This window comes from Megascapheus bottae, chromosome 9 (genome assembly GCF_031878675.1).
Source record: "Megascapheus bottae isolate mThoBot1 chromosome 9, mThoBot2.hap1, whole genome shotgun sequence".
Classification (NCBI taxonomy): Eukaryota; Metazoa; Chordata; class Mammalia; order Rodentia; family Geomyidae; genus Megascapheus; species Megascapheus bottae.
The window spans coordinates 33,491,541-33,510,534 of NC_143517.1; the positions used below are offsets into that span (position 1 = coordinate 33,491,541).

At 37.3% G+C, this 18,994-nt stretch overlaps 1 protein-coding gene across 1 annotated transcript in view; it reads left to right on the forward strand.

Moving 5' to 3' along the window:
* The window catches only part of Necab1 (N-terminal EF-hand calcium binding protein 1), a 139,755-nt gene that overhangs the window by 58,927 nt on the left and 61,834 nt on the right, over positions 1–18,994 (forward strand). Inside the window, exon 5 of the mRNA XM_090339046.1 lies at positions 8,625–8,722. Coding sequence (XP_090195172.1) covers positions 8,625–8,722 — 98 coding nt within the window. The remainder of the gene's footprint in view (positions 1–8,624; positions 8,723–18,994) is intronic.

Below are 18,994 nucleotides of genomic sequence, written 5' to 3' on the forward strand. Positions count from 1 at the left end.
CAAAACAGAACAAAACCCCTGGCATTGGTGATAAAATACCACAAATTAAATGTAGTAGCCAAGGAAGAAGTAACCACTCATTAGTATTCTATTACAGAAGATGTCACATTGAATATGGATGAGAAGACAATTTGCCTTCTGACAAATACCTTATTACATTTGTGTTTAAATTGAATTCTGCCTCTTTATTACACCCGATATTCAGGGTCTTTTCTTTTCACAGATTTTCCCCACACACACTGCTGAAGACTGATCCTCATGTTTTCATCCATATGCAATATGAGCAACCCACAAGTCAGTTTTAATAAAAAGTAATCTTTTCTCCCAGCAGTGATTCTTGCTACCCAAATATCAGTGTTTTAAGGAACTAATATTTTCTCTGTATATTTATTTCTCTCTAATGACATGATGTAAGGACAAAACACATTTCTCCAGTTACCACTGTCATTGTGGGTTTTTTTAACCAGTCCTGGGGTTGAGCTCAGAGCCTGAGCCCTATCTTTTGACTTTCTCAAGGCTAGAGCTCTAGCCCTTGGGCCTCAGCACCACTTCTGGCTTTTTTCTATGCATGTGGTACCGAGGAATTGAACCCAGGTTTTCATGCATGCTAGGCAAGAACTTTCACCACTAGGCCAAACTCCTGGCCCCTGTCATTGTGTTTTAAAGGAGAGGCAAGGATAAAACATTTGTCCCCAGCTCAGGTACTTCCAAAGTCACCATTCATCTTCCCTCTCTGCTTGCCACATCATCGGGTACTCTAATGGACTACTGCAATTCTGCACTCATATTCTCCTTTTACTCCACAGCCTGCCCTGACTCACAGGATGGCTCCAGACAATTGCTATTAACCCTTACTTGTCTCCCTCATTACCGACATTCCCACAACCATCCCTAGTGCATCCAAGGTAACCAAATTAGATTGAGTGGTGCCTTTTCAGAGTGGTTTCCATTGCCCATTGGAGTTTCAAATTTAATGTGAACATCATCATCTCCTAGGAAACTGGTAGAATATGACTCTTGGGATACCACCCAAAGTTTCACATTCAACATTGAACCCTTCTCAATAATCTGAATTTCCAACAAGTACTCTGGGATGTTATGTCCTAGTGAGCTCCATGCTGCAGTTATGATTTCAAGTCTACAGGCCCTACTAGGAAAGGTGAGAGACTAGAGCAAGTTGGTGGCAGAGTCAAGAAAACACTGGAACAGATGGTTAAGAGGTAGAAGACCAAGCAAAAAGTAAATCCAGCTTCCCTCTTCCCGCTGATATTTACCCTTCTCCTTCCTTGCTGCCTTGTAGCCCCTCTCTCTCTCTCTCTCTCTCTCTCTCTCTCTCTCTCTCTCTCTCTCTCTCTCTCTCTCTCTCTCTCTCTCTCTCTCTCTCTCTCTCTCTCTCTCTCTCTCTCTCTGACTTTATATATAGGCAGATTTGAGTATTCTTGGCCTAGCAACTTTTACCTGTGAATTGGAGTTCTCTTGCACAAGAATCATGTGAATTTGCAGTAATTTTCTGAAATGTTTCTCTTCATTACCAGATGGTACGGTCCTTAAAAATAGAAGCTCAGTTTCCATCTTCATATACTAACACCCAGCATATAAAAGACACTAGAGAAACATTTGTTATGTCTTAGAGTAAGTAAACACATAATAAACATAAAGGAGAATTATCTTTTTATCTATATTTCTGGCACTTTTATTTAATTTCCTTAAGTTCCTCGACATCTTGCTTGTGCTGGATACTGGCCCATGTCCGTTGGTGAATTAGCTCTTCAAGAGCTTGAGGGACACTGAAGTGCAACACCTCAAAATAGGGATAGTTTAATTTCTTCTTTCCCTATGTGGATCCCTTTGATGTCCTCTTGCCTTATTGCTCTGGCTAAGGGTTCCAGCACTATATTGAAGAGAAGTGGAGAGAGTGGGCATCCCTGTCTAGTTCCTGATTTTAAGGTAAATGGTTCCAGTATTTCACCATTTAGTATAATACTGGCTGTACATTTGTCATATAGGGCTTTATTTATTTTAAGGAATATACCTCTTATTCCTATTTTTTTCTAGTGCTTTCTACATGAATGGATGTTGTATTTTGTCAGATGCCTTCTCTGCATCCAGAGAAATTATCATATGATTCTTATCCTTAGCTCCTTTGATATGATGTATTGCATTGATTGATTTGTGAATGCTAAACCAGCCTTGCATCTGTGGGATGAAGCTTACTTGATTGTAGTGTATAATTTTTAAAATTTGTTTCTGGACTGTTGGCTAGTATTTTATTGAGGAGTTTTGTGTTTGCGTTGATTAGAGAGACAGGTCTATAGTTTTCTTTTTTGTTGGGTCCTTCCCTGGTTTGGGGATAAGTGTAATATTAGATTTATAAAATGATTTTGGTGTTGCTCCTTCTGCTTCTATTTCTTGGAAGAGTTTCAAGAGTATAGGTGTTGCTTCATCTTTAAACGTCTTGTAGAATTCCGCAGTGAAACCGTCTGGACTTGGGCTCTTTTTGGTTGGCATTGCCCTGATTGCTTCCGCTATTTCAGTGGATGAAATTGGTTTGTTCGATTTGTTTACCTCATCATTGTTCAATGTAGATAGCCTATATTTATTTAAGAAGACATCCATTTCTACTAGATTTTCTTGTTTCTTTGAATATAGGCCCTGGTAGTACTTATTCATTATGGACTGAATTTCTTGGATATCAGTTGTGATTGTTCCCATGGGGTCTCTGATCTTGTTTATTTGAGTCTTCTCTCTCCTTTTTTTTTTTGATTAATCTTGCCAGGGATCTGTCAATTCTGTTGACTCTTTCAAAGAACCAACTTTTGATTTATTAATTTTGTGTATAGTGGATCTTACTTCAATCTCTGATATTTCTGATTTTATTTTTGTTATTTCTGACCTTCTAGTTGTTTTAGAAATAACTTTTTCTTGCTCCTCTAGGTGCTTCAATTTCTTCTGTAGGTTATTTGCATGCTCTTCTTCTGTTTGTTTTTAATATGTGCTTCTAGTGAGATAAATTTGCCCCTTAGAACTGCCTTTGCTGTGTCCCATAAGTTCCTTTGTGAAGTCTCTTGATTGTCATTACATTCAAAAAAGTTTTGAATTTCTTCTTTGATCTGATTTGTAACCCAGGAGTTATTCAGAAGTGTGTTGTTCAGCTTCCAAGTGTTTGAATGTTTTTTGACTTTTACTGTGTTGTTCAGAACTAGTCTGACTCCACTGTGATTAGATAGAATGCATGGAATTATATCAGTCCTCTTGTATCTGCTTAAGTTTTCTGTATGAACTATGATATGGTCTATTTTGGAGTATGTTCCATGTTCTGCTAAGAAAAATGTTTAAATTTTTGCCATGGAAGACTCTGTGTATATCTGTTAAGCCCAGCTGGGCTATGGTGTCATTTAAGTTGATGGTGTCTTTGCTTAACTTTTGTTGAGCTGACCTGTCATTTGGTGAGAGTGGTATATTGAAGTCTCCCACTATTATTGCATTTGAGTCTATCTTGTTCTGTAATTCTAAGAGAGTTTGCTTGACGAATTTGGGTGCTCCTGTGTTGGGGGAGTTAATGTTTATAACTGTAATATTCTGGGTATGAATTGTACCCTTATAAATATGTAGTGGCCATCTTTAGCTTTATGTACTGATTTTACTGAGAAGTTAATTTTGTCAGAGATTAAGATTGCTACTCCTGCTTTTTTGCATGGTGCGTTGGAGTGGAAAATTCTTTTCCATCCTTTCAATTGGAATTTGTTTCTGTCTTTGGCAATGAGGCGGGTCTCTTGGAGGCAACATATGGATGGGTCTTGTTTCTTAATCCAGTCTTCTGTACTGTGTCTTTTGATTGAATTGTTCAGCCTGTTCACATTTAGGGAAATTATGGAGAACTGGTTAGTGTCCTTTGTCATTATTTATTTTTACTTCTGAGTTTCTTTCTTTCTCTTTTTTCCCCTTTTGTGTTTAATGATTTATAGCTGATCTCTTCTTGATGGGGGTTCTTGCTGTTCTGCAATTTGTTCTTGATTATTTAATATTTTTTGTAATGCTGGTTTAGTGTGCATGTATTCACATAGCTTCTCTTTGGAATGAAATATTCTTGTTTCTCCCTCAAATGTTAATGTTAGTTTCCCTGGATATACCAGTCTGGGTTGGCACTTGTTGGTCTTCAGGGCATGAATGATGTTTTTCCAAGCTTTTCTTGCATTTAGGGTTTGCGTGGAGAGATCTGTAGTTATTCTAATTATTTTCCCATTATAGTATAGCTCTTTCTTTTTTTGTGTGTGGCATTTAAATTAGTCTAGTGTTTTTACTATGATGTGTCCAGACAAGTTCCTTCTAGGATCTTGCCTGCTTGGAGTTCTGAAGCCTTCAATAATGTGAGTATTTTGAGGTTGACGAAGTTCTCTGCTAGGATTTTGGTGAATAAGGGTTGCATTCCTTTATTAAGGAACTCTGCCCCTTCCTTTATCTCTATTATAGGAAGATTAGATTTCTTGGCTGTGTCTGCCAGGTCTTGGAGTTCTCTTTGGTGAATTCTGACTAATTTCTCCAGACTGATGATTCTCTGTTCCAGCTCTTGCGTTTTATCTTCCATTCCTGATGTCCTATTCTCCATCTTAGTCAATCTGTTTCTTAATGCTTCCATTTTTGTTTGCATTGTGGACACTGAGCTGATCATGTCTGCTGTGAGGGTATTAATCTTTTCTTCCATTTCTCTTTTCAATTTGAGGAGCTCCTTGGTAATTTCCTGCTTATGTTCCTGGAATTGTTTTTGGAGTTCTGCTTTAATCTCCTTAGTCATCTCCACAATCATATCCTTGAATAGAGTCATGTTTCGTATCTGTTCAGGTGTCATTTCTTGGGATGGTGACATCTCTCTTGTCCCTTCACTCTTGTTTCCTTTGGGGCTTTGTGTGGGACTTTGATTATTTATATATGTTGTAATATGTCTTTGTGCTTTCCGAGGCATCGAGGACTGTTGTAGGTTCGCTCTGTGGTTGGTAGGTGGCGGTCTTTACTTGGCTTAGGACTGGTGGTTCTGGGAATCTGTATACTTGTGGTTCCCAGCCAAATTAGTTCCACTGCTGAGTAGGTCAGAGTTTGCAGCTTTTACAGGTGTTCAGCCTGTTCCCAGAGGTTGTGTGCCGATGCCTGGCTAGTTCTCAGCCCAACCAATGGCCCCACAATGGGCTGTAGGGTGGAATTGCACACTTTGGTCTCATCTAGCCTGGTGGATGGCTGGTTTTTCTGCCCTGTTCCCATGGGTGGAGCCCAGCCGAGGACCTGGGGTTTGAAAATTTCCTGGGGCTCTCAGCTAAACCTGCTCTGAGGGCAGAGCCACACCTTTCTGATTCTCAGACTGGCCCCTGCTGGTCTGCCCTTCAGTTCCCTGTTGTGTTTCCGCTGCTTTGATACAGAGTCTGTCTGTGACTCCGTAGGGTGGCCCTTGGTGCTGTCTTGCTGGAGACTCCCAGCAGGTGGGCTCCTCGCTTAGGTTTGGGTCAGTCAGATGCTGGCTCCTAGACTCCAGCACACCCACCTGCCATTGGAAGGCAGGGTCTCAGCGCCCCTCAGTCTCCAGTTTCAGTGGCCTGGGAGAGAGGGCTTTTGGGTGGGTGGGAGCAAGGATACCTCTGCCCCCTTTGGTGGGGTGCTGGGTCTTAGCACCAGCAGCCTGTCAGTCTCCAGTCAATGGCCTGGGGGAGGGGGTGTTTAGGGAAGGGACAGGATTCTGAATTCCTTGCCCCCTGCACTTGCCAGTCTTTCTTGGGTGGGGTGGAGGGGTCTGAGTTAAGATCTTTAGCTCGCCACCAGCTCTGCTTTCCCGATGGGTTTGGGGAACCCGCTGGACTACTTACTCCTTGGCGTTTGGCTGTGAGCTGCTCTGAGGTGTTGGAGGGTCATCTTTCGCTTCCTGTCTGGTCTCTGCTGCCCCCTTTGGTCCACGCCCAGTCTGCGTGGGTTCCTGCAGCTGGATTACGATGCTTGCTGGTGTAGCTGGAGATCGGGGCTTCCCTGGCCCAGTGCCCTCCACCCTGGAGCCGCAGCGAGGGGTGGGGGAGGGGTCCTCGCCTTTGGGATTCTTTGAGAACGTTGCATATAACCTTTATCTGAATTTCTTTTCCCGTTTGTGTACTTCTCCATTGCTTCTTGAATTTGTAGTTATGGATTTCTTAAGGTAGTTGGCTCATGGGATTCCTGATTCTCTTTTTGTGGGAAAGAGCTAGGCTGGGTCCTTATTGTTTCAGCACCATCTTCCCTCTCCTCCCAACTAACCCCTTTTTAAAGGAATCTGCATAAGAAATGTGCTCCATTGCTTATAGGGATTACATAATCCAGAGTGCATTATACTTGCACACAAAAATATGTTATTTTTAACTAAAATCTAGACTTTTTTATGAACGAATTTTATTTTATTAAGGGTATAACAATATTATAATCAAGTAATCCTTTAGTATTACACATTTGGTTTTTTTATTGTGATTAATAGAAAGGTTACATTATATTCACCAGATAGAAGGAGCATAACTTCACAAACATTGACATTCTTTCTCATGTCATGGTCCCCATTTACCTCCCACCCTTCCCCCACTTATCCTGATTTCCCCCCTTCCCTATCCAATTTCAAACAACCAATTAAACACATATAAAATATATCAGATAATAAGGTGAAATATTGTAACAATATGAGATAACCAATGGATGGCAAAAGAGATGAGAAATAACATAGTGCATTAAGTCAACAGTCACTCTATATGGCTTTTTTCCCCTTATCCTGGAGGTCCTTACATTTAGTGTCATACTAATTGGCCTAAGGTCGCTAGATAAAAATCTAGACTTTTATTGCCAATCTGTGTCTTTATTCTTCTCAGAGAAGTCTGAACGTCTGCTCATAGAACAGACAGTGACACTTCCCATTTGTTATTAATATCAATGTCGAAAGAGGTTTCCATCTGAAAGTATTAAATTGATGCATTAAGACAATTTGCATCAAACATGCTGAAATGTGTGCCAGTGAACTCAAGAGCTTTTCAAGTGATTTTATTCCTATTTGTCACTTCAACTTAATTTTATAAATATATATGGCATGTTAAGGAGAGATAACAATACACTATAGTTCCATCCAGAGATGAGTTCACCAAAACAAAGAAGTCTGTTGGATTTCTAGTACATGAAGAATCTGATGTGTATATGTGTGTGTGTGTGTGTGTGTGTGTGTGTTTTAAGTATATAAGTTTCAATGTAGACCTCACTCATCTTAGAGATATAGAGAGTTCTATAAGTAAATATAAGGTCCATGAGTTCAATTGCTACTCTATTTCACCAAACTAGCTGAAGATTACCTTGTGCTTTATACTTTACATTGTAAACATTCTATGTCTTATTTATTCTTTGCAACTGAGAAACATGAAAAAGATGACCTTTATTCTTTGAAAAGAATTGTTGAGATTGTTGTCACAAAAGCAGCTCATAGCAGGAGAAGATCCATGGATTGGTGCCACCGAAGGTCTTGCTTGTGCTTACAGGATCACCGATTTTTAACCTTGAGGACACAACACATTCCTTAGCCATTTTCTGGCAGAAGCAGTATAAAATACAATTGAAGATTTCTCTAAAATTGCTATCCTAGTGAGATTTATAATAAGATACTTCTGAAATAGTTTTTTCTTTATTGAAACCTCCTTATCAGTAGATCCAGAATCATTTTTCCTTGTTTTAGTAGGAAGAAGTTTTTTTTAATGAATGATACCCAATCAGGCTTCTTTTTCTTTGAATGTTTTATGGTTATTCTAAAGATGATTTATAGAACAGCTGCAGTTACATAAGTCAAATGAAGAGTATATCCTTTTTTATTAATTTATTTATAGTGTTATTTATCTACTATCATTTTTTTCAATTCTTTTTTATTGTAATTAATAGAAGGGTTACAGTTATATTCCCCAGATAGAAGTGCATCACTTCTAACACATTGATAACCCTTCTCATGTTTTTGTCCCCATTTCTCTACCCACCTCCTCCCCTCATCTTGTTTTCCCCTTTCCTTTTCCTATTTCAAATAAACAAATTCTTTTTGAACAATGTCATTACCTTGCACTCTCTCAGCTTTTCCCTCTCCTCCTCACCCACAGTTGTAAAGTTCATTCAGCAGTGTCTAGTGTGCATTTGCTCACCTACTGTCCTCCCTAACCCTTCCAAAGACAGGTAAATGAACAAACAATACAAAAAGACAAGAAAATAGAAACAGCCACAAAGAAAAAAACCCTCTTGCTTCCATTTCCAAGAGTTCATTTCGATAAATATTATTTTATACTATCAGATGCACACAGGTTTTGCACCTTTGTGCCGGTCTCCTAAGACTATCCTCCTTTAGTCTCCCTGGGTATGAATGCCTAGATTGTAAAGAAAAAGAATATATACTAGGACATGATATGTTATACGGGTCTGTTTCTTTTTTTAAATGAAATATGTATGTTGGTGCCTTCATCTCATTTGAAAGACTTCTGGTTTTTATTTGTAGCCAACATTTTCTTTATACATTTATGAAGTAAATTGTCCTTTGGTTCTTTTTGTTTGTTTGTTTTAGTATTATTTAAAATCAAATATGACTTTTTCTCAATACTTTTGCCCTACAGAGTATTTTTCTCAGCACTTGGGCGAGTATGAGAATGTACTAGCAGCACTCGAAGATCTCAATCTCTCTACTCTGAAGGCCATGGGAAAAACAAAGAAAGTAAGGAAACTTCCATGTGCAATTACAATCCAATTCTCTTTCTTGAAGGTATAGATTTCTTCTTAACCTTGATGATTTATCTGGTTATTGAATGAGATGTTTTTTTTTAACCTTTCACAAATTGATTTTTATTTTTTGATACTTATACCCAATAGGAGATGCTTTTTTTTCACTCACAGTACACTGAGTTACACTACGTACTGCCACTGTGCCTTGTGTTGAAGGTGCAAGGTACTGAAAGGTATTTGAGAAGCTCTTGGTCTGGTGGGAGAGTTAATGAGTGAATTTACATTGCAGTGGGACAGCTCCAGGCACAGGTTCTTCGTACAGGATGACATAAGACCTGAAATTTTTAAGATAGAGGAAGTTATGAACACCTTATGCAGGGAGTCTATGTCAGGAAGGGATACTTAAGGAAACAGAAATGAACAGTAAAGAAAGTGCAGAAACATCACATGAGGTAAAATTGCTGTATCAGTAAACCATACCTCTCATGATATTGTTAGCAAAGCTAGGGCTGTAAACCCATATCCTCAGTGCAACAGATATTTCACACAGATGTGAAAACTCAGTCCATCTTTCCAAAACGCCATGTAGAAATGAGTTTGGGATTGGAATGAGAATATGAGAGGAAGAAACAGAGAAGATGATTAAGGAGACTAGTTATGAGTCCAAGTCAGTGGTGATAGTAGTATCTGGAAAATTTGACAGAAATTATGGAGAATAACAAATGAATTGAACATACATATGCTACAATATTAGTAGAACTTGAAAGATTGAATCTGGCAGAAAGAAAAGGACATATCTAGATGGTTGCTACTGTTTTAGATTATGTACCTGGAGTGTCTTCTCCTAGACAGAGAAAGCTGATAGAAGACAATGCTTGGGAAGGTCAAGTTAGAGTCTCAAATATATTGAATAGAAACTGCCCAGCGAGAATCAAGCAAACCATCAGATACAGAAATCTAGATCACACTGAAGAGTTGGTATCTCTAAGTGAGACACCAATTTGCAAGGAACTTAAGAGTATTATCTGGAGAGATTATAAAACATAGCAAGGAGAAAGTCTAACACCCGTGCCATAAGAAATTTTAACTTTTGATCAGGAGAGTGGGGAAAAAAAGGCAAAGAGAGGGGCCAGGAGTTTGGCCTAGTGGTAGAGTGCTTGCCTAGCATGCATAAAGACCCAGGTTCGATTCCTCAGTACCACATACATAGAAAGAAAAAGCTGGAAGTGGTGCTGAGGTTCAAGTGGTAGAGCACTAGCCTTGAGAAAGTCCAAGGACAGTGCTCAGGCCCTGAGCTCAAGCCCAGGACCGGAAAAAAAAAGGCAAAGAGAAAGCCTAACTGTTGGGAAGAAGGGTGTGGGGGAAGATAACAGGGCTATGATCCACACATTGAAGAAGGCTATATTTCAAAAAGTAGGAAGTAGTCCGCAATGTTAACTTCTATGTTGAGATTACAAGGTGAGAAGTAATTGTCCCATAGTCAGGGAATCAAATGACAGTATATGAGATGAACTGACAAATTTAAAAAAAAAACTGAAGTGTATACAGAGGTTTTAGATAAAGACAACAGATTTATGTATCCATTAAATTACTCGACTACAAAGTCTAGGGGTAGGAATAAACCATAGAGTACAAATTTTTTAAGTTCAAAACAAATGGACAAGTAGCAACTGAGAGGAGATTCCATACATTGACCTATTTGCTTGAATAGGAACACAGAAAGCCACTACAGCTTTGGCAATGTATTATCCAGGCACACAGTAAGACTCCTTGTACAGAATTCCAACAGTATGAAAGGAAAAAAAAAAAGAACTAAAGATCTTTCAATGATAAAACATGACCTGCCTCTCTGCAGATACTGACTGCTTCCTAACCCATGGATTGTTAAATATGTAGTCAGCCAAGAAAGGTCCATAGATTGCCTTCAGGAAAACACAGATCAAAACTAGCAAATAAAGAATGAAAGAAGAAAATAAAGGAAAGAGAGAGAGAGAGAGAGAGAGAGAGAGAGAGAGAGAGAGAGAGAAGTAGAGAGAGAGAGAGAGAGTAGAGAGAGAAAGAGGATCTAGCATATAGGAAATTGCAAACTTTGAAAGTATTATCCTTAACCTCTTTGGAAAATATGAAAGGATATTGAATCTATATACAAATAATAAGATGGCAAAAATTAGAGCACTTTTAGAAATTAAAACAAAAGTATAAATATCCAGCAAAATCTTGGAATATAAAGCTCAGAAAGACTCCCAGGTCACACAGTAAAACCAAATTGGGGAAGGGGAAGTGATATCAAAATACATTTTCTCTGGACTGGACTTCATCGGGAGAATGTAGAAACTGTGTAATTACTTTGTCCCTCAGGAAATTCTGTTCAGAAATGATCATTTTAAAATTCCCTATGTGATATGTACTTCTTCTACTCATTCTTTAGGTTTCCTCTTGGAATTCATTGCCTTAAAAAGCTCTTTTCTGATTAACCATTTAAAAAGGTCATTGGTCAGAAAGAATCCCACATCCCTTGCTTGTAATAGCTAGAATCAATAATTATGTAATATTTTTGTCTTTAGGGAGAAAGACAGTGCTTTCTTTGTCTAATCATGATTACTCTCAACCTGGCAAAAATGTACCTGACAAATGTGCTTAAAGATTTACTGATAGATGAAATAATGTATTAATTAATGAGCATTCATACAGTTCCAAAAGTTTAAATGTTATTTTTGCCTTCAAGAAAAATTACTTCCAAGTTCATTTAAAAAGCTCTTAGATTTTTTAAAAATAGGAAGCAAGTATATTTTTTTGCCTTCAAGAAAAATTACTTCCAAGCTCATTTAAAAAGCTCTTAGATTTCTTTAAATAGGAAGCAAGTATATAATCTTCCTTATTTTCTCTCAGTAAAATCCTGTTCTTTTTCTTGTATTAGTACAATGAGCCTTTGTGGAAATTAAAATGAGGTCAGGCTGTTATTTTGGTCGCTTAAGTTACAAAGCCTTTCTTTTGCCATTAACTGTAAAAATGCATTTGATTTGTATCAAAACCCTGTTTAATCAATGAAAGTATTTTCCTTGGATTTTCTTGCAAGAAAAAGAAAAAAGAAAGTAAAGGAAAAGGAGTAAAAAATAAAATTAGATATAGTCCCTTAGTGTGACAGCTCAAGGATGAGTGAATTGCAAGAGCTAGGAAAATTACCGAATCTACTGGTGAACTGATTCCTTCCCTCAGGGTCTACCACACTGAAGCCTTCTGAGAAACAAAGTTGGCATTTCTTTTTGAGAATCTCTCCATATTTTTACCCAGATGAAAAGTCCCTGTCTCAGTAGGTAGGACTGACTATTCCAGGATTTTATGAAGAGTGAAATACAGGCCATTTGTGGCCTCTCTCAACTGGCAGTTCATGTGTATGCTGTGTCAGAGAATAGATGAGTTCTAACTGCCTGACTCAAACCTCAGGAGATGCCAAGGACAGACACAGCATTTTTCCTTATTGCCCGTCTCCTTCTCCTTCTTAATCCCAGTCTTTTGACAGATTCTTGAATACATTCATTATTGTATTTTTCTGAAACCAATCACTGGGTTAAATTCTTAATGGCGATTTGGAAGCCTTGAGGGCCGTCTAATTTTGAGATTTAATACATGTACAAAAAAAGAACATTAGGTTTCTCCATTTGTTTTTTTGTTTGTTTGTTTTCTATCTATAGGGGGTGAGTGATGAACTAGCATATCTCATCAATATGTCATTACAACCCTAGGCAAATATGTACTTCTGGTGCTGACTGATATTCTTTATATGTTTTGTTAGATTAAGCAAAAGTGGAATTTCCTGTGTTGACAAAGCTTAGTAGATTGCTATGTTGAAGGACAGTGCTCTTAAAATACTTATTTAAGGTTTGATAGTCACCTTATTGAGTATAGCTATAAAGTGTTCCAAAACTAAAGTTTGGCACTGGTGGCTCACACCTGTAATACCAACTGCTCGGGAGGCTGAGATATAAGGATTGTGGTTTGAAACCACCCCAGGCAAGAAAGCCTATCAGATTTTTTATCTCCACTATATTGACAAACAAATTCCCAAACTAAAATATGTGTATATTTCCTCCTAAAATTTATTTCCCACCTGCACTGCATTTGTGATGGTAACACATTGTAGCATGTCTGAAGTACTATGACCCTTTTTTCTTGTGTCTGGGAATCCTTGTTGGTTCTCTCCGGCATATCTACATTTCTTCATCTCAACTTTTGTATCTCTTCCATCCCTATTTCCTCATTATATGTGCCTTCTAGGCCTCCCTGGGTTACATATTTATTTCACTATTTAATAATTTAATGAGTCTCACCATTTGAAAAAAAAAGAAGAAGAAATTCTAATATGGCTGCATACAATTTACCATGAAAACTGTCCCTTCTCTCTCATAAAATATCAGCCACGACATGATGCTCTATGTGAAGTAGTGAAAGCCTCTCTTAAACTTTTCAAAGACAAGTTTTCTCATCCCTTGTTATAGTTTCATGATTTTATGTTAAATGATCATTTAAAAGACAAGGGAAATTATTCTGGGACTTCAGAACAACCACAATAAAACATTTGTCAGGATCTTATTTGACGTCTCATTTCTACCTCAAAATAATCTCTCTTTTCTGTGAGTGTGTTTAGGAATGATGGGATAGAGACTAGGAGCATGGGAAGTAGGACCAAAGGCACTTGAACTTGTAAATTTAACCCAATATCAGAGAAGCCCCACGTCAGTCCTAAGTCTCTGCCTTCCTTGCCCTCTTGGTAGAGGGGAACCCTCCTAGACCTCTGGGAAAGCAGCCCGGTGATATCATTAGGTTCAGAGTTGTTTCCTAGGAGGCCTTGCTCTCCTGAAGGATTGTCAGCCCACTCAGACAGTAGGAAAGCCTTGGCAAGGGATCTCCTCACCTTTGATTGAGCAAAGATGGGGCAGTCTGACTTAAATGATCTAGATTTTCCAATTCATATAAAGGTTACTCTTGGGGGAGATACAGACATGAGAAGGGACCGCTGAGAGATTATTGATCTGGTTCAAAAGGTGATATGGGTAATTAGTTCATGCAAGCTTCTGGCTAGGATAGGTATCCTGGAATAGAGGACAAAAGCTCATAGCAATATCGGGGCAGGCTCAGGACTTGGACTGGCTTCTCTCTGGCAATTCTGTGATTGGTTCTTTCTAGCCTTTGCTGCTGTGCCATGTTCTTAACGGCCAACCTGACTTCCCTGAGCCAAGTTTCCAGTCAAAGCCTAATTACTCTGCTAGCTTAGGGATTCAATGATCATGAAGAAAAAAAAATTAAGAATGACAATTGATACGAACTGCCTTTTGAACAGCATCATCAAGTTCTCAGTGTGTTTTAATGGGCATTGTTTTGTTTATTCCTGGTAAGATCCTAGTGAGGCACCCTAGACAAATGGTACTATTATTAATTCCAAATTAAGCCATAAGGCAGCTGGTTGATGGACTGAGATTATAAAAGTAGTGAATAAACTTAATTTACTGTATTTTTAATATAAGGTTCTGTGTGAAAATTTAATACTTTTAATTTCAAGTTTAACATAAGGTACATTGAACATACCATAAATATACAATTCTTTGTGGTTTCATGATGCAGAAACTACTTTTTATGTTACATACTTTTTTTGGAAAAATTGAACTCCTGAATTCAACTGTGAAAGTGCATGGAGATTTCCAGCCTCGTTTTTAAAGTTACTTTTAAGTTATTTTAGAAAAATGAGCAAGTAGTTGTACAGAGCTCAGTGTAATGTATGAGGAGAAAATGAAAGAAATTAGAGACATATCAAGCAAAGATGTAAGCTTAGTATGCTATTACAGTCTTGGCTACAGAGTAAAACACTGTCTCAAAGGATAGAGAGCAAAAGAGAAGAGAGGTGGGGAGGAAGGGAAAACAAGAAGTGTACTTATAATGTTACTATTTCTAAAAAGTGAAGTACATTCCCCCAACAGCTAATGTACTGAAGATAAATAAGGAAAATATTGATGGCTTTCTGAGCTTTGAAAAGAATTACAAAGGTTGGAAAAGCATCCAAATGGGAATCGACCAAATTTTTTCCCAACAGCTATTTCAGCACTACTTCCTGAATAATCCATTCTTTGCCCATCCACTTAAAATGTCATGTAGAATATTTGCTCAATGTTTTTTATCATATTAGTCTGTATCCAATTTCTCTGTCTTGCTACGTTTATAAAAATGTTTTCTTTTAGTTTCCTTCACATATTGTTTTATTTTTTGAATACTTATATTAGAAAAATGTCAAAGTAGAAGTGTTCTCTAGTCATTCTCTTTTTCCAACTAGTTTTTTCTTTTGCTGTCCTAACTTTTAAAGGTAGTATGACTTTTTTCTTCTTTTACTAAACTTGTAAAGTAGCTTTGAAAGAATTAATTAGCTTAGAATTATTATGTCTTGCCTTAGGAGCATATGTGTAGTTCTCCATTTATCCAAACTCCCTATTGTTTGCAATTGATTTTTGCATATATTTGTAAGTTTCAACACATTTCTGATTAATTTGGTCTATAGATATTTTATATTCTGGTTGTGGTTATAAATGACATCATTCTCTACCATCACAACTTACTATAGCTGTGATATTGGTAAATGGCTGCCTTTCTACCAAGGTTCTCTCATTCTTAGTACTTATTGCAACTATGATACTCCATTATCTTTCCTCAGTGGTTTTTCAGGCTATACATTGAAATATATGGGTCCTGTATGGGTCCCACCCCCCTCGTCTGTCTTCCAAAGAAACTGGCTAACCTATAGATACAGTCGAGCTTCCTTACTCCTAGTCACCATTTTTTCTGATCTAATCTTTTGGCTGATGTTTCTCATATGATTCAAAATCTAGTTTAGTACCACCAGACAATGAAACATTGTGACTCTGTACTTCAATATTTTGTATCTTAAATACAATAACTTTTTCACAAAGCCAAACATAAATCGCGGAAAATTTTTAAACCACAAAACAATACTTTGCAAGCATGCAAAATGTTAGCAGATCCTAGATTTCTTATATTTTCATCCCAAAGTAATGACATAGAAACAGTAAAACTGTGAACAGATGTATATTAAATTAATTGTTGATACAGTAATTTAGGCTTTAAATAAACTTGATGTTCAAGCAATGAAGAGAATTGTACAAACTGAAAACACACACACACACACACACATCCTACAAAGACAGACAGAATTTTAAACAAGAAAAGATAGAAGGACCAGCAGATATTGACATGGTTTAAACTTTAAAAAGACAGTCTGGGGGGCTGATTCTGCTAGCAGCAGTCTATTATGTCCAGAACAGGTATGATTTTAGATAGATGAAGTCAGATCATGCATGCAGTTTAGGATATTTCACTCTATTTGCTGTTACTTTAATGACTATGTAAATAAAAGCAGTAAATTTCCAAAATAAACATTAGTTGAGTAGTGGAACATTGGCTAATATCTCTGAGTTCTTGGGTTTGATTCTCAGCCTGCAAAAAAATTATAACAAAGCAAACAAAACTTGCACAAATTCCCAGAACTGTGACAATAGCTCCAAGTAAAATACTGATATGGCCCCAAACCCTCAGAGTGCCTGTCAGTAACCACTGATTTTCATTATTTCTTTCTATCTTCTAACAATCCTAATCATCACTACCGCCTCCCCAAACTCCCTAACTCTACCTAGAAATAAGAAATTGTGGGAAATTAGTTTTATTTTGTGTCATGAACTGATACTTAGAATGCCTTTTAATTTCCTTCATGGGAATCTTTTTAAAATTTGTTTGTTCAATTTCTTAGATCACAAACTGGAACATTTGCATTCTTCATAGAAAATGGAAATAAATTTTCTACTTAATAAAGAGTATAAAGTCACTATTTTATTTAAACAGAAGCTACTTTATTGGCCTGAGGAACTTTCTGAACTGCAGTGGCTTGAGTGAATCTACTTACCTAGTAAACAAAGCCTTGAAAAATGTTAAAAGCTGGCTACGGGGAAGAGAAGTTAATATAAACTTCCAGTGGGGAGGAATATACACCACAACACATCTTTCCTTCTGCCATGAGAATCAAATTTCATATGACTCATTTCTATTGCCTGAGGTGGAAAAGTGCAGATTTAAAAACTGGTTTGTGCTGTATTTCTCAGATCTATTCAGCATCAATTATTATCATGTTGAAATATCCTTTTTCCTTCTGGTTTTTGCAGTTTTCTCTTTCTGCCATTTTGTAGCTGAGGATTTATTTTTCCCAGTTCATGAGGAAAGAAAGATGGGGAGGAACAAGATGATTGGGAGGAGGTGAGGGGAAGGAAATGGGGACAAAAACATAAGAAGGGGTATCAATGTGTGAGAAGTAATGCACCTACTACCTGATAAATGTAACTGTAACCCCTATATACATTACCACAATAATAAAATTTAAAAAAGAAAAGAAATGCATAACAATTTGTTGTAAAAGAGCTCCATGAAAAGCTATAGGACAAGAAAGCTCCTGGCCAAGAAAGCTATGGATTTAGCATAACACTCTGTTATTGATGATCTGGGAGTTTCTTTGGACTTGAAAGACTCTCAGCTTGACCTTGTATTTATTGTGGCTCTTTCTCGGGTTTTACTACCAATTATCCTACAGATAGCCGTCTTTTCAATATGTGGGAAAGAGATACTTTCTTTAATTTTACCTCGGGGTATCAAAATAATGGCTGAATGTTTTTACTTTGTAAGATTAAACATCAGTCTAGAAGAGTTCTTTGTTTTGTTCATTGAGCAATAATAATAATAATAATAGTATAACTATCGTTTTTACTCTAAAATGAAAGTTTACTTTTTTCTTTATTATTATATTATCTTTAAGTAGTTGTGCGAAGAAGATACCATTGAACAAAGCAGTTTATGAATTCAAACCATCTTATCAGTATCATCCCCTTCAACATTCTCAACCCCCTTACACGCAGCCCATCCCTCTTTTTCCTTATTTTGTGGTATATACAATGAATTCCTAACTGCATTCTCTCTCCTTTCCCCACTTGCTCCTCTTCCCTTGCTTTTCTTACTTACATGTACCTATTTCCTATTACTAATTTCGTTGGGCTTTAACCCTGCCTTTCTGAAAAATTATACCCTTTGAACTCTCCACAGAGTTTAGGATACTTCAGCTAATTCATTTATCACTACTTGCATATGGCCCAATGTATTTACTTACCAATATATAGGCGCATTCTTTCTACTACAAATGATGCATTTGTTTCTGTGTTCTGGCTTACTTCACTTTATATATTTTTGTCCAAGTCTTTCCAGTTATTTATAAACAGTAAACTGTTATTCTTTCTAATAGATGAGTAAATTTCCATTGTGCATATATACCATTTTCTTGATTCATTGAGAGGCATTTGGGTATGCTTCTATATCTTGGCTATGGTAAGTTTCTTTCTCAAATGTATAGCTATCATATATTGAGCCATTACCACTTTCAAATCACATTAATCATTTTTGTTTGAGGATCATAATTTATTTAATCTTATTTTTTGATTTGTATGCTCTATTTTAAATGTATAGGTAAATGAGGGGAAAGTTGTGACTCACTTTAGATTGCACAGCTAAGAAGATATGGATATCAGTCTCAAATTATGCATATGAATTGCTGTCCAGTCCTTCTGGAAGATACCATAGTTTTAAGTAATTTCTTGAAATTATATTAAAGACAGAGGGACTGAGTTTACAGGAATGAAAATATATTAAGGTATATTTGTTGTGATAGTTACCTACTGCTCTTTAACAAATTTACCCCCAACTTCAACACCATCAAAGAACAAATATCTACTAATGTATCCAATTTATGAGAGCCAAGAATACAGCAGTCACTTCACTGTATGATCCTGGGAGAAATTATCCAGTTGTAAATTAGAGTGAAATTAAGTTCAATCATAGCTTGAAGAGTAATTGGCAAGTCACGTATGCTGCCATTGGCTCATTCCTGGTAAACAGGGCCAACTACATGGCTTCAGTTTCTTATCACATAGCTCTCTCTATGGGGACACTCACATGGCATGGCATCTGGCTTCCTCCAGAGAAGGTATCATAAAGCAGGAGAGATAGAGAGAGAAAGTGAGATGGAGATGAAAAAGAGAATACCGTTGCAATATAATCTTGGCTGTAACACCCCGGACCTCTGCTGTATCCTGTTGATTAAAAACAAGTTATGAAGCCCAGCTCACACTGAGGGGAGCAGGAGGAATATGAACTCCTTTTCTATATAGAA